Source organism: Thermobia domestica, chromosome 11 (genome assembly GCF_964235325.1).
Source record: "Thermobia domestica chromosome 11, izTheDome1.hap1.1, whole genome shotgun sequence".
Lineage (NCBI taxonomy): Eukaryota > Metazoa > Arthropoda > Insecta > Zygentoma > Lepismatidae > Thermobia > Thermobia domestica.
Genome location: NC_137464.1, coordinates 68,407,729 through 68,424,429, shown reverse-complemented (window position 1 = coordinate 68,424,429; position 16,701 = coordinate 68,407,729). Strand labels below are relative to the sequence as shown.

General features: G+C 36.5%; 1 protein-coding gene across 2 annotated transcripts in view; it reads right to left on the bottom strand.

Moving 5' to 3' along the window:
• LOC145664147 (AMP deaminase 2-like) overlaps positions 1-15,510 on the bottom strand; it is a 239,417-nt gene extending 223,907 nt beyond the window's left edge. For both annotated transcript variants that reach the window (XM_081730548.1, XM_081730549.1), the window contains exon 1: positions 15,303-15,510. In XM_081730548.1, coding sequence (XP_081586674.1) covers positions 15,303-15,505 — 203 coding nt within the window. In that variant the 5' untranslated portion in view covers positions 15,506-15,510. The remainder of the gene's footprint in view (positions 1-15,302) is intronic.
• Positions 15,511-16,701: the final 1,191 nt, after the last annotated feature.

Sequence of the window (16,701 nt, the reverse complement as noted above, 5' to 3'; positions counted from 1 at the left end):
CTCAAAGCATGTGGTAAGGAAGTTAAATTCTGTATTTCTTTGACGTATACTACCTAGTGAAAAATCGTGCCGGGACATCAAAACACATTACTCCCCAAAGTGTGCACCATTATACACGGTCAAAACATTTTTATTACACTTCTTAATCGCCTGAGCAATTGCATCAGTTACACAGAGCTAGAACGACTAAACATGCAGATGGCAAAATCCATCCTAGCAGCAGGTCAATTTGGTCATGTCCCATTACCTGGAAATATCTGCTGCGGTTCATTTGTTCATGGAGCTATAGATAACGACGATTTGCAGAAAGAGACCTTAGATGGGAAAGGAAGTATACATATCACAGCAATGGTAGTAAATGCCAATGTTCCATCCACTACGCAAGAGTTAGCAAGCACAGATATTGATCAGTTTGTGGGGTCAGACAACTTGAATGATATTCTCCCGTGTCAGGTGATCAGGACACCTACCGTGATAAGAGCCATTGTTTCAGGGGAAGTATAAGAGTAAACACGTTACGCCTCAATATGAACATGATCTTGGTTTCCTGTGGATATTATGCCGATTGAAGTTAGACATCGATGATATGAATTATGCATCACCGAAGCCTACTGCTCCGAGTTGGACACCCTTTAATTAAGTTATGTGGACAAGAAATTCGCGGATTTCAAACATAGGATTTTGTCCAATGCTTCCAACATAAGATGTAGTGTCAACTGCAATAGTAATTTTATAGACATTACGATACAACGCCAACAGCAATTTGGTGTCGTTGCAATAGATATGCAAGTACGATGTCATCGGGAAGTGTTCAGCTTCAATGTAGAGGGTTTGACTCTGATCGTACGAATTGGAAATTTCCACCTCGCAAAAGTGTAGTTACGGGATATGGGTTAGAAATCCATGAAGATTTTGTGCAAGTCGGCCGCACTGGATGAAAATGATATCTATTGTCTGGAGAATACTTACGTAAATCTATTGAATAAAAATGAAAACAGCACAGATGAGTGTCGAATCAAAGAATTTATTCACAAACCATTAGTAGCGAGTGAACTATCATCTATACCTGCCACATGCATTGTTTGAGATTCAACATACAATGGGTCATATTTCAAACACATCAGTTGGTACGATGGATGCAAACTTTCCTCCAACGCTACATCCTATGGAATACGGTTGAGGCCTCTGGTTATTTCAGATCTACCCTACCAGACAGATCTAATAGATCCCCACAAATGTGTATCTTGTATTAAAGCATCATGCACGTGCAAAAGAAATGAGACAGTTGTTGTCAGTATTGCTCTTGTAGAACAAAATGCAATCATTCAATGGTAGATAAGACGTTCAATGTATAGCACCGAAAAAATAGACGTTTTGTCCATTACCTGCCTCATTATATTCCTTACTCTTCACATTTACGTTTAACTTTATTAATTAATAAATAAAATATTTCTAAAAAGTAATTTAGTTTAGTTTTAATCTGTCATTTTAACTGAGTTTTGGCATTTTTCATTTCCATTTCTCATTACAGAGACCGCGGTGTGCCTAACTTCAAACACAACAACTTCATGAATGATCTCACAATAACAAAACTACAGTATTGACAAAAATGTGTTCAGGTCGGGACAGGTAATAAAAAATTAGGAACAACGCTCCTCAGATATTTCAAGTTAGACCTACATTGTGGGAACTGGGATGTTTATTCAAGTCTTAATTAAATTTAAATTGAAACAGAGATAAAATGTTAACCAATCATCGTAAATTTATAAATAAGGTGTCAATTTATTGCGTAAGTTCTTCTGACTAATTTCGCCAAGAATGATCCCATTATCGTTAGCCATTTCTAGTCTACAGCGCACAGTAAATTCTGCCAGTCCGAGCAGCAGCCATCTTGAATATCAGACCACCATATTGAATTCTACATGAATCAAACTGTAAGTCATATCACATGTTAATACTGACCACTTGAGGATCACAAAACAAAATAGTTTAGCTCCGGTAAATTTTTCCCACTCAAACCCTGGCAGGTCCTGTACTAATGGAGTCAGAGGCGTCGGATCGGAGGAAAATGGGGCAGCTGTCCTCTGAAATTTTTATGGGGAGCAAGATATTCATTTGCCCCCCACATTTTCAGACTGTTAAAACATTACGTAAAAGTGATTATATGAACTAAATTTTGTATTTTTATGGAAATGTGAAAAAATCTATTCCAGATTAATCTTTCTCTTTGAGACATAGGATCATTTAGGAAAAAGAATCGAAAATTCTGCTTATTTCCGTTTGTGTACATTCTCAAAACACTGAAAATTCTTTAAGAACTGTTGTTTAAGTAATCGTTGGTATGCAATATGAAACGAATCGTCGAGCGAAATTTTAAAGTTTCAAAAGATGACAGTTTAAATGCATAACAGGATTTAAATATATTTTCTATAAATTTAAGTTGCTCTTAGAAATAATATGCGCAGTGCAGTAAGTTTTATAATAGAATGAAAATGTATCCCTTGTGGGGATGGACCATTCGTAACCAGACGGTGGGATGGATTGATGCAGAGGAAGATGGCGGGTCCCACACCCATACCTGCAAATCGCATACTGCAAAGGCATACTCCCGTGAGAAAATTCGAACAAGCGTTTCCTTAATGCGAAAGGTTTCGCGGAAAGGAACTTCGCTCTCCGTATATGTGCAATATTAATGAGTATGTGTACTCATTAATTTCATTAAAACAAAATTTATCTTAAATCTATGTTCGTAATAACTCACAATCATCTGTCTCTACAATTTCAACGAAGGTAAAATAAGAGATTTTGGAAGAATTGAATGATTTCACAGTGTCTGAACTAAATACCAAGTTTCTCAAATAAGATCGCTGAACACCAGTTTGGGCTCTCCTTTCAGACCAAAGTCATAGACAACAAGAACAAGCAAGACAATCACTTCTTGTAATAATTAGTAGTCTTAAATATCTAGCTCGCAGTGGTCAAGCAATCCGTGGACATTTGCACAATACGAGTAATTTGATACCACTCCTGGATGAAATGAAAATTGATGCGCCTGTTCTCAATCAATTGATTAATCGATGAGATAACTGGCTTAGAATGATTGCCAGAATGAAATTTTGAATATTGTGGCACATACAATATCGAGAGACGTGGTAATGGAAGTCAAAGAGTCTCCATTTTATGCAATCATAGCCGATTCCACAAGTGATATTTCGAAGACAGAACAGTTGTTTCTTTGTGTGCGCTGTATTGACTCTGATTGATTAAGCCCGAAAGAAATATTTATGGGCCAAAATGATCACCCCACATGACAAAATCAGAAACATTAGCATTCGCAATCGAACATACGAGACACCTGAATGCAGAAAATATCCGCGGCTAGTGTTCTGATCGTGCAGCTAATGTGTCAGTATGAGTGAACGGTGTGCAGGAAAAAATTTCGACTCAACATCCGAAAACTGTATACATTCATTGCAGTAATCATGCACTAGATCTTGCATTGCAGGAAGAAGCACAAAATTGCGAATCTTTACTCGTATGTGACGTGCTGGAAATAGTGACGTTTCTAACATCATCCTAGATTCTGCAAAACGAAAGACAACATGTGCCGACATTGTTGTTTAACCCTGAAAAACTAACAATAAAAGCCATCCTAAACATTTGCTGCCTTTGCCTTCCTCGCTGGTGTGTTAGGGAAAAATCTCTAATCAGATTATAATGTAACACAAACGAATTCAAATCACGTTGGAAGAAATCATCAGTAATAAAAATGGTCTAAATGATCATCGAAAAGTAATACTGAAAGCGTAAAGTAATATTGAAAGGAATGCACAAATTCGAAATTGTATTTTTCTGATAGTCAGTATACATGCTTTCGACAGTTCGAAACGTAGAAAATGGTACAAAAAGTTTAAGTCCAACTTATGAACAAACTCTTGCGCCGTGTGCTTATGCATTCCGAAATACAATTGTCATCGACTACTTAGGGGGGCGCGGTGGCTCAGTGGTAGAGCGTTCACCTCTGGTGCTTGGGGTCCCGGGTTCGATCCCAGCCCCCGCCAAGTAAACTTTGTGGTGGACAAACACCGTGCTCGTGGGTTTTCTCGGGGTTCTCCCGTTTCCTCCCACTTTCTTCATTCCACCATTTCACTCATCTCTCATCATCACCGTCTCCTTTAGCCTAACCGGCATAACCGTGGGACGTAAAATCACAGATTTCATTTCATTTCGATTTTCATCGACTACTTACTTCCGGTTTCCAACCCAACTCACCCCATCCTCCACCTCTCCTTGTCTAAAGCGGTGTGTGACGTAATATACTATTTCCATTCAGCGGAAAAAATAGGTACCAGTTTACAAGGTTTATGCTCTTAAACCGACTCTTTCATTCGTTTGTACTGAAATGCCTTTCTAGAGCCTGAATAAAACAAAACCTCACAAAATGTTCCCATAGCTTCATAAACACCTTTATTTTGCATTCTTTCCCTTCTTCAAAGGCTGCATATCACATCAACCTTGGAAGATGCTCCTTGTAAATTCTATGGAAATTGTTAATAATAGCAGTAGGTTTTGTGCTTCCCAAAGTCTGTAATGCGGGCGCAGAGCTCTAAAAACTACTGACAAAAATTAGTGTTATTCACTTCTTATCATTAATTGCAAGCAAATGTTCCAGTTGGCGTCATTTGGGCAGAACAGAAAGGTGTAATTGACCTCTCCCTTGAACTTGAGAAATATATTGTTTGATCAAATATGTAGTAATATAATAAAAAAGTTCGATCCCAGCTCGCGCCAAGTAAGCTTTGTGGTCGACAAACACCGTGAGCGTGGGTTTTTCCGTTTCCTCCCACTTTTTCATTCTACCATTTCCTTCATTCCTTCGTCACCGTTTCCTTTATCCTGTATAATCGAGGGATGGAAAACTTAAAAATTTCATTTAATTTTTACTAATAAAAAATTAAACTATTATGTCGGCGGAGAATCTCGGCCTCTTCCCCCGGACCCGAGCAAAATAGGGATGCACTCGAGTCGAGACACCCGTTGTAAAATTCGAGACGAGTCGAGACAAACGTATTTCTCGACTCGATTTTTCGAGTCAAGACACGAGTCGAGTCGAGACTGCTCGTGAAAATCTCGACTCGACTCGAATGTCTCGAAAATCTTTCTATGATTTTTAATATTATTTTAAAGAAAGTATTCACTCAGAAACAGCCTTGAAACCAATGCAGCATTTATTACTTTAGAAAATTATAGAACACTAAACTTAATAGTTAATCTTTCGAGATCAAGATTTAATTTTCAGCTCAATTAAGTTAATTAAAACTAATGTCGTGATATTGATTGTACTTCAAATATAATAATAATAATAATAATCGATTATCTACTTTGTATAAAACTATTATCCGTAGCCTATATGTAGTTTATATAAAACTATTGCGATAAAATGAACTTCATAAATTCTCTGAATGAACAATTGGCAGTCTATAGTAATTTAGCATAGTTATAATTATTGTTTTCGTTCCCATGAACGCAATAGGACTACATAACTTCTGGATTATTCGCTTTCCTAACTATTTTGAGGCTTTAATGTGTTGCAGCGTATCACGAGTTACGAATAATATATTATTATTATTATTATTATTATTATTATTATTATTATTATTATTATTATTATTAGATATTCTGCCTTTCGACAGGTCCTGGGACTAATGAGGATTTTTTTTTACTCTATTTTAGATTTTGGCCTGGAAATGTTTCTTCCACTTTTCTCGATCTTCAGCTTCCTCTTTTAACTCCCACTTAATATTTTCTCCTATCTTTCAAATCGTGGATCAGCTGTGTTCTTCTTCCTATTCCTCGCTTCCTTTCCCTCTTTCCTTCTATGGCGGTGTTAAGAAGACAATTTCTTCGCAAGATGTGTCCAATCCAATTGACCTTTCTACGAAGAATGGTGGCTAGAAGTGTCCTCTTCTCTCCTATCCGTTTTAAAACATCTCCGTTTGTTGCTCTCTCTGTCCATTTTATCTTCTCCATTTTCCTCCAACACCACATTTCGAAGCTCTCCAAATATTTCTTCTTTAACTTCCGTGATGTCCATAATATATAATGTAACATTTGTTGTACATCACATACGAGACTATTTTACATGGTATTTTTTTCTATATCACAATAAATTGACTGCTTGGATGCCAAGAACTAGTAGATATAGGTACCTTCACTTCTATAGATAGGTATTTTTTTAAAGGATTTTTGTAAATACTAAATCAGAAAACAATAAACTACAGAGTTACGGTTTTGGCTTCCAACATAAAAGAAACTTGGATTGTCCATGAGAAATTAAACTTCAACTTTCACTCCTGGAAAATTTCAATTTTGGAGTTAGGCCACTTGGCATCAAAGCAGTTCACTGTAAGATAAATACACTCCTTACTTTAATCTAGTAACATAGTTGTTCAGGAGCCTGGGATTTCCATTCTCTCAAATGACAGCTGAACGATTGCTTGATACATAGGAGTAATAGTGTATTAAGTTTTCGAGCTTTGGTGCGTCTCCGTATTTACACACTGATATAACTTTTAATATGAATTTATTTAGCTTTCTTTTGTTATTGATTTAACACCGATTTCTCTCTGTTATCATGGAGGTGTTCATTCGCTAGACATTGATTCTGCGCACTGCTGAAGGAGAAATGGGTTTAGTAATTTTTATTTTCCAAAATTCACGTCTGAAATATATTTCACTTACTTACTAATCTTTTTACAACGCTATTTGCTTTTTCTTTCTTTCTTTTCATGACAATTCCAAATACTTTTGTTTGATGCTGGGAGTATATTTTATATTCACCTAATAAAATTACGGGTTGATTTTGTAATCAATTTTAAATTTACAGAAACTATTAAGTACACAATCAAATCGCGCTAATTGTTTAATGCATTTGGAAGGCTTTTGTTTTTATGCAGCTCATTAAGGAAAATCTATTTCATAATCGTAACATTCATTACTTTAAATACTAAGAAACTATAAAGGCAAAGGCGACTCGATCTAGCCCCGGGGCCGCTGTGATTCAGTGGCACAGCATTCACCCTTGCTGTGTGAATACTCGGATTCGATCCCAGCTGGTACCAAGTGGGCTTTGTGGCATAGAAACATCGTGTGTGTGGACTTTCTTGTGGTTCTTTAGTTCCCATCCACTTACTTCATTCCACCATTTCATTCATTCTCAACATCACCGTTTTCTTTAGCTTACAAAAGACTGTTTACTTGCCCACTAGTTTTATTATTGTGAACTGAAACTCAAGTGCGCAGTTATCTTGGATATTTCTGTCCCTTTTTACTTTACAACTTGAGGTGGGATGAGGGTCAGGATAGATCTAGTGATATACCGCTGAAAGAAATGCTTCAGTACAGTGTCGGAAGCGGTATGTATTGTTTATGTTACTTACAATGTTACTTCCCTATAAAATATAAATTCACCCTTTCAACCCTTCCCTTATTCGAATACAGTGAACCGACTCTTTTGCTGAAGAAAGATGCTAAGAGAAGACTGAACTATCTGTGTCTTAAAATTTTCTTTGAAGTGCAGTCTTTTGTGTTGTAAGGTTTTGCGAGTATGTTTTCACATCAATATGAAAAGATAGCGAGCCAAATGTTTAACCATGGACTCCTGCTGCGAACTGACCGTGACTAAACACCTGATCTCGCTCTGCTCATTTTCTCTTGCACACGTGAAATGGGTTTGTTGTTTCCAAAACAAATGGAAAGACAGTTATCTGGTGCTTTTGGGTATTTTCCCCGCACACAGACATCATTGCTATGTTTTAATGATCAGAAGAAATATCAAAACCATCCGATACACATGATACGAAAGAGCGAACAGAGGGAGGCAAATGTTAGACAAGTTTTCCGCGTGGTACCGCGTGGCAACAATACTTCATGCTTCTATCATTTGGTGCACATCTCTATGAAGTTGTTTTCCACATAAATATAGCTTACTTCTTTTCGAAGTAGCTCCTTCGTGTTACAGCTGTGTTTAGTTTTGTTTCGTGCTAGGATGAAAGGGAGAAATGCAACATTTGCTTCTCGGTGAACTTATATATATTATTAAGATGAGCGGTAATAAGCGAGGTTTAACAACGGGTGGCTTTCGGATCTACAATTTAACGTGTAGTTGCAGTCCGTGTTGAGAATCGAACCAAATCTATGTAAGACCTGTTAACATTGAGCTCTTTTGTGGTAAAAGTGAACTTTAGAAAGACACAAAAGACTTGAAACATCAAGCTAATGTAAAGGAATTGCTAAATGTACTGCATCTTTTCTGTGGCAAGGAACATGTGGTGCACAGCAACACAAGAATCGTGTTAAGGCCAATATTTTTTTTCTTCTTGCCGAACTTAATATCCCCTTCCACAGCATAAAAGAAAATATAATGTTTGTTAAAAGAAAGTGCACCTAATATTTTTAAATTTTGTTTGTGATCTTATCATGCATAATTATATATAATGCCTTTCATACACCGAGAATGAATTCAACTGTACGTCATAGCACCTCTAAAGCGATATTTTTCAAACTTATTTATTGCTAGATATTGTAAATTTACGGTATCTATCTTATTGGGTGGGAAATTTTGCGTCTAATCGGAAAATATCATGACTTCGGACAGGAATTCGCAGTTACGAAATTTGCATCACTGTCTTCTGAAAGGATGTCTAGAAAAAATACTATTGGAAAATAACTGAAAACACAAGATGGATTTGATAGCCAAATTTACGTCATCTTGGTGCGTCATCATTTTTCTTTAAATACTTGTATTTAGTATTCGATTAGAGTTTAGTATACGTTTTAGCATCGAGGCCATATGAGACGTGAACTTACAAATTAATGTGGGATCAGAACCACAGGAGTTCCCACCGGAAATCAAACCTGGGTCTCCCGCAACAAAGACCCGTACGCTAATAATATGGACACAAGAGGGTTCAATATTTTGTAATGTGTACATAAAGTTGTGGAATTGCGCTTGTATAATGTTAGTAGTTCTACCTAGGTACTAACATAAATTTTCACAATACTCAGCTTAATAAAGTATCTTTAAAAAGAAAATGTCACTCTTTATGTTTCAGTTCCTGGTTCGACTGAAGAATGGTACAAATTCCAATGACCTTTTTTGGGATCCTACTTTATGCAGTAGATCCATCATAAACTGGGTGTTTGATACGGATATAAACTAAAAACTTACAAATATAAATTTAAGTCACATTCAAATATCTTTAAACTAAAATTGAATCTATACATATGATGTGCCATTTACTAATTCATTTTTATCGTTTGTGTAAGTCATGTTAGTTCTTTAATACAAGTACATGAATACAGTTAGCTCCTCTTAATGAAAGTAAGTGGTGACTGGTCTTTAAAATTAGTGTGGAAAGATAAGTAAAAAATCTGGCATAATTTAGAAAAATCTATCGTAATTCAGGCGCGTGTTTGGCATCATTGATTGTAGCAACCCGGACTTAAAGGTTTTGCTTCGAGAAAGATGGATTCTCTGTTATATATCAGATATATAGTCTCAAGTTGGAGCAATATTCTTTATGACAAACTTTGAAGCAGGCAGTATATCTGTTTAAATAAGTTATTTCTGAGTGTATGACTGGAATTAAGAACTATTTTGAGTCAGTTCGATTTGTTTCTTGTTAAGGCTAGGTAAATCAATCCCCATATAAAGAAATAGATTACTCTTATGTTATTTCTTAGCAGGGTGGAGGAAATCATGATTTTTTTTTAAAAAAAAATCATTTTTGTTGATTTTTTTTTATTTAAATCGATTTTTTTTATTTAAATCAAATCTTTCTCCTCGTATAATACAAGTCGCGAACTGAAGAAAAAGCATTAGGAATTAGTATTAAATGCTAATTACGCCATTTAAGTGGAATTATCGGGGTTGAATTTTGAATTATCCCTAATCGTTAACCTATATCACTCCCAAACAATGTTTTTTAACCCTTTTAAATTATGGCTCTTTTTAAATGTAAATTATAGACCTTCAGTCAAGGAGCTACAGCATCATCCCTATTTATCCTAGGATCATGGTACACACATAACTCTCTTTAGAATAGAACAGTTTTTCAAACGGTAGCATTCACATTTCCTTATCATGTCCGTGAAGCGGGAAATTTTGAGACTAATCGGATTTTTTTTTTAAATTTTGATCCCCTCTGGACTCTCCTGTGTTAATGCACAGATCTCAAAATCAACTGGGAAATACTAAGGGGTGTACTAAATGTGTGTACAAAATTTCAAGCTTCTATCTTGATTAGTAAGGGTGAGGAAACTATTTAACAATGAGCTAAGAACATTCCCACAATGCCCCAGATGATCCAGATGTAATATAAAAATTTCATCAGACATCCCTATTTATCCTAGGATCATTATTTGTGCATTATTCTCTTCAGAATAAAACAAATTTTCAAACGGTACCCGTCACATGTCTCCATCATGTATCTGGGGCGGGTAAATCACGAAAAAAGGAATTTTCTGTTAGAAATATCCTTTTTTCTTAATTTTTACCTCTGTGGATTTCTCCTCCTGTTTTAAGGCAGTGATCTAAAAGAAATCTGAAAAATACTGAGGAGTGCACTGAATAAAGGTGCAAAATTTCAATCTTGTAGGTGCAAAAGTAAGCCCGCGAAAAACAATATTCTCCAAATACCCCAGATTTCCGTATAAAATAGGATCTCAGGTAACAGTTTCCTGAGACATCCCTATTTATCCTAAGGAGCATAGTATGTAATACATCATTTTCTTCAGAATGGAACAGCCTTTCAAACGGTACCATTCATATGTCTCCATCTGAGGCATGAAAATTCCGAAAAAAAAAGCTATTTTTGTTAAAAATATCCTTCTTTTTTAAACATTTTTGCCCTCTGGACCTCGCTGTTTCCACGCAGAGGTCTGAAAATATCTGAAAATTATTAAGGGGTGCACTGAACGAGTGTCCAAAATTTCAGTCTTCTGAATGCAAAATGTAACCCGCCAAATAATAATAATAATAATAATAATAATACGCATAACAAAAATATCTTTTTAAATTTATATCACACACTATGCCTCAACGCAGAAAGGCGTGAAAGCATATGTAGCCTGTTCTAAAACGCCTCCAGTCTTAAAGAAAACGAAGTAAAAAGCCTTATTGGTACTTTTTTAATCGAATAATGAAGATTCTACCCTATCACCTAAAACTAGGTGATATAATTTAAAAGGTTAAGCATTAAGAAAAAAGTACAGCAACATTTATCAAAATGACACTTTCTTTCTCAATAGCTACTGATATTTGGCAGGGGCCTATTTTTAAAAACTCAGAACTAGCTTGCGGCATGAAATACATAAATTTCTTTTAAAGTTATAAAATTAACAAAAAAATGGAGAGGGGATGGGACCCCTCTAAATACGTCCTATTATCTGGGAACAAACAAACAGATACGCACAAAAAAAGATTTTTCGTTTTAAATGTCAGTGGTGATTTCCCCGTTGGAATAGTTAACGATTTTAAAACCCAAACCCAATGTTACGAAAAGAATAAAGCAGGATTGCTCCGTTACCTGTTCAAAACGGGATTTTCCCTAATCATCCTCTGCATGACACTTGTTTTCATACTATACTGTACATTTGAGTCTCATTGTATTATGATTATTAACTTTCATAATCGAAATAACAGAACAGAAACGGGATTTTACTTATTTTCACTTTAAATTAATTTATTTCGTAATTCGATTTAAATCAACGATTTTTTTTAAAAAAAAAACAATCAAGTGATTTAAATCAATTCACCCTGTTTCTTAGCAGGGAACATCTAACATTTTCACGGGAGACAGTGTCTGTTTATGGATATTGACATTTCCACGTTTATTTAAGATTGCTAGCAATACCTGGTTTCCATAGTAATGGAGCAAGTCATAGGGATTTTAGAGTAAGAGCCTTATTTGAAACGTGAGCAAGGTGGGTCCTTGTTTACGAGGTTCAAATACTTTTTTTTTTTAACCGCAGTCTGACTGCATTCAACTGAGTGCGAACTTAAAGAATACTGGACTCAGTTTTCGGTGTGAGAACTTGACGACTGTTTTTGTAGAAACTTAACCTCAAACGAAGATTCTGCTGAAGGCACTTCACTTCTCTGGTGAGAGGAATTTTCTTTTATTCAACCAACTCAATCCTATAAGTAACAGAATTAGCCTTTTTGATGGAGAGTCTGTTTATAGACCATTCCTTGTTTAGGACTTTATGCCAGACAGCTTTCTGATTAATGAAATTGTCTTTAAGATGTTGAGGGAGTATGATGTAAGAAAACACATGTTCTGCTCTCTCATGATTAAAGCACAACTTAGCTGCGTTAAAGAAAATCGGTTTGAAGTTATGTTTTTGTGAAGGCTTAAATAGGCCACCTCACACCGGACTGAAAAGTTGGTCTGTTATTTCATGACAGTTAACTTAAAGAAACTCTTCTCAAATCAGAGTACCATTCTTAAGCACCAAAATATCCTGTATGGACTGTAGAAATGCTTTATTTATCAAAGTTTCCCTAAACGTGTGGTGTACTGCTCTGTGCTTAATTACCCTACACAAACTTACTGGGCCGTTAAAATTTTTACAGGTAAAGCAGTACTATCAAATATCATTGGTCGCCCTCCACCTTTTTACTGATGTCGGACGTCGTAGGCTGAGCAGACTGGTAAAACAGGACAGGCAGCGAACTCTGGCGGAACAAACATCAGACTTTAATGCTGGGCAAAGTACAAGTGTGTCTGAACACACAGGGCACCGAACACTCCCAACGATGGGCCTCCGCAACCGACGACCTATCCATGTGCGAATGTTCACAAAACGACATCGGCAACTACGACTGAAATGAACACGTGACCATCGATACTGGACCTCGACGCAGTGGCAGAGCGCTGCATTGTCTAATGAATCCCGATACCTTCTTCATCATGACGATGGGAAGGTACGAATCCCTCGTGTTGCAAGGGAATAACTCCTTGACACCTGTACTGCGGGACGGAGACAACCTGGCGGTGGCTTAATTAAGCTCTGGGGAACATTCACGTGAGCATCCATGTGTCTAGTGGAGCTTGAGCAAGGCACCATGACGCCGAGGTGTATCGCATACTGCTTGCAGACTACGTACAGCCCTTCATGACGACCATGTTTCTCAACGGTAGTGGAATTTTTTGACAAGATAATGCACCATGTCACAAGGCCAGGAGTAATGGAGTGATTCGAGGAACATAGGGGCGAGTTCAAAGTGATCTGCTGGCCCTCCAACTCGCCGGATCTGAACCAAATCGAACGCATCTGGGATGTGATTGAACGTGACATTAGAGCGCATCATCCCCTCCCTGAAATTTACGGTAATTAGGTGACCTGTGTGTGCACATCTGGTCCAACTCTCCCCAGCGACCTACTAAGGATCATTGCGTGCATGCCAAGACGACTCGCCTTTGTTATCCGTGCCAAAGGTGGACATACTGACAATTAGGTAGATAGTCATAATGTTCTGGCTGATGTGTGCGTATATTTTAACTCGTATATTTTGTCTCGACTTGAATTTCGAGACGTCTCGACTCGAATTCGAGTCGAGTCGAGACAGAACATGTCGAGTCGAGACTCGAGTCGAGACAGAAACATATTTTCGAGTCGAGACAACATTTTCTCGAGTCGAGTCGAGACAGGCTTAAATCTCGACTCGACTCGACTCGTGCTCATTCCTAGAGCAAAATCTAAAATGACGCTGCTTTTATCAACAAACCTATATAGTTACGATAGCACATTGCTAGAGCGCTTACATTTGGTTTCAAGAGACGAAGTTTGATCCCAAGCCATAACAGTTCATGGACAACATTGAGAGAGATTCAAATATGGAGACAAAAAGGAATGATTTACGTATACAAGTTTAGAATTGGAGAAAAAATGATCGGACAGCATCCCTATAATGCTGAAAATTGTTACTTTATGAAACAGAACAAGGAAAGGTTCCGAACTGCTACGATCACGTTAGGCAGTTGTTGAATTAAGATGGAGAATTATTTTCAGAGCATCAGATGATTACGAAGGGAGAGAGAGATCTTAAGACCTGGAGAATTAAGAATTTTAAAAATCTTTTGCTTCCGAGCCGGGTTTCCGACCACAAACCTTTTAGTTAGCCATCCATGACTTGATCCACCTAGTCACGGAGAACTCTTCATAGTCTGTCACATACTTTTCCTTTACCTATTAGAATGGGATATTCCAAACGTTGATTCGGTGGATGCGCCGTTCAGATAGGAGGCAGACCTCTTGTCGCTTAGTTATAGGCTGTATAATGAACTTCCTCTTGTTCAAGAAAACTTTTTAAGTCAGTGAAATTTATTCTTATTGTATTCATTAAGTTATATTTGATAGAACTATATGATAAAATAGTGCCAAATACTTTGCGTCGTTGTCTGTTACATGGATGTGTAATGTAAGGGATGTCTACTTGGATGGTATTAGGTTCGAATCCTAACCATTCTTATTGACTTTTTTTTTCTAGCCACGCTCATACTGTGCAATCGGGAAATTTAATTTTGAAGTAAACGTAGTCACAGATAGTTTACGACGAAATTATATTCACATATGATATTTGTTATTACAAGCTTTTCTTTAACTTAGGATGTTTCAATGTTGATACTAAATCCTCTACCTTTATGTAATTCATTTTACTATGTCATATCATCCTGAATGTTTGCACAATCAGTCGGGCGGCAATTAAAAAAAAATATTGTTACCGTAATATATATAAGAGGCCGCGGTGGCTCAGTGGTAGCGCGTTCACCTCCGATGTTTGGGGTCCCATCCCAGCTCCCGCCAAATAAACTTTGTGGTGGACAAACAACGTGTCTGAGTTTACTTGGACTTCTCCCGTTTCTTCCCACTTTCTTCCTTCATTGTTCATCATGACCGTCTCCTTTAACTTAATCCAGTTCCTTACAGTAGAATTAGAAGTTGCACGTTCACTGAACGACTGACACATATCAAGATGAATTTTTGAGGTGATATCCTAATAGAGGTATCCAATAACAGTTCTGTTGTCCCTTTCTGTTCCGTGGTCATGCCTATTCACAGGCCCATTATGTCTGCGGAGTTCGCAGTAATGTAGGTAAGAATCCTGTATCCATCAAGGATTTTTCTGCTATTTTAAAAAGGGACGAAAATAACATAATCAAAACAAAATATAATCAAAACATTATACTTTAAAAGTTAGTTTGTAACTAAGAACTTACTAAATAATGTGAACTTACGTTGCACTGCTTTCAATCATCTCGCATATGTAATTGTAATGTTTCACAAATTCATCCCAAGTTGGTGGGCTAAACCTTGGACGATTCGCTGCCACATCTTCTTGAGTTTCATATACTAATACAACTCCGTCCTTTAAATTTGTTTTCAGATTAGAGTTTTCCGATTCTTGAAGCTCAAATAAATTCGTTTCTGTGAATTCCATTATAGTTTGTGCTGTAAATGAAATTAATAGTCCTTTTATAAATTGGCCTTTCTATTTATTTGCAAGCAAAAAAAAAATGCATTCACACTTCCAACTTTTCAGATTCTTCAATGTTTGACATCCAACACTTTAATGTGGATTGGTTGGTTGAGAACTAAGTAAACTTCTATAAGAGCTCTATACCAAAATTAGCAAACAACATGAGCGCAATTCTAATATAAATATCTATATGTATAAGTACTAATAACATGGAAAACTAGGCGCGAGACGAAACGATTTATAAGTTGAGGGAGAAAAAAAATAAACACGAACGAAATGAATAATTGAAACCGATAGACTGTCAGACAGAGGTACAGAACTGAGACAGACAAAATGGGAGAGAAGAAAAACAGGAGCACAGATAAAACATGGAATTTAAATTTATTGAAAAAAGAGAGGCTAACATTTTATGGTTTCGTGTCCAGAAATCCAACAGCAATATGGAAGTAACGCTTGGATTTTATACTTTAAAGGCCTATGCTAATATCTACAAGATGCTTGAAAAATTCATTGTCACTTTGAAAATGAATACCAAACTTGGTGGTGAAATTAAATACCCGATTTCCTGTGAAGTTTTACAACTCTGAGACATATTTAGAATAGCGACACAAGCTTAACCAACATCCTTTGTGCATGGTTCGGCTGCATATTTGCTGCTGTTAATTGAACGTACTAGTCCGAAATACATTATAATAAACCCAGTAAGTAGCATTTCATACCTTTCATCCTAGACTACTAATGAAAGTGAACAAAAAAATTAGTACTATAGTATTGCTAAATATTTATCAGAAGGTGTCAACATTAAAAGTGCAGACTCTATTATAATGAAAAGCTAAAGATGTTCAAAACGAAAATTGGATGTTCTTTATAACTAGCAGAATTTACATGTTCTGCATTTACACCATGATCAAGACACTGAATTATACAATGGACACAAATTTTGTGTCAAACTAATATGTATAAAATATTTACAGGAAATAATCAAAAAGGGGACATTTTCTAAATATCTCTGAAGATTTATATGTTCTGAACACACACTAGGCATTGCACCTTTTTGGAATATATCGTTCTAATTTGAACAGATAAAATAAATACACAAGAGCTGAAACAAGTCATCGGATAAGTAGGATGATCTGAATTTATAGAGCGCCCCTGTG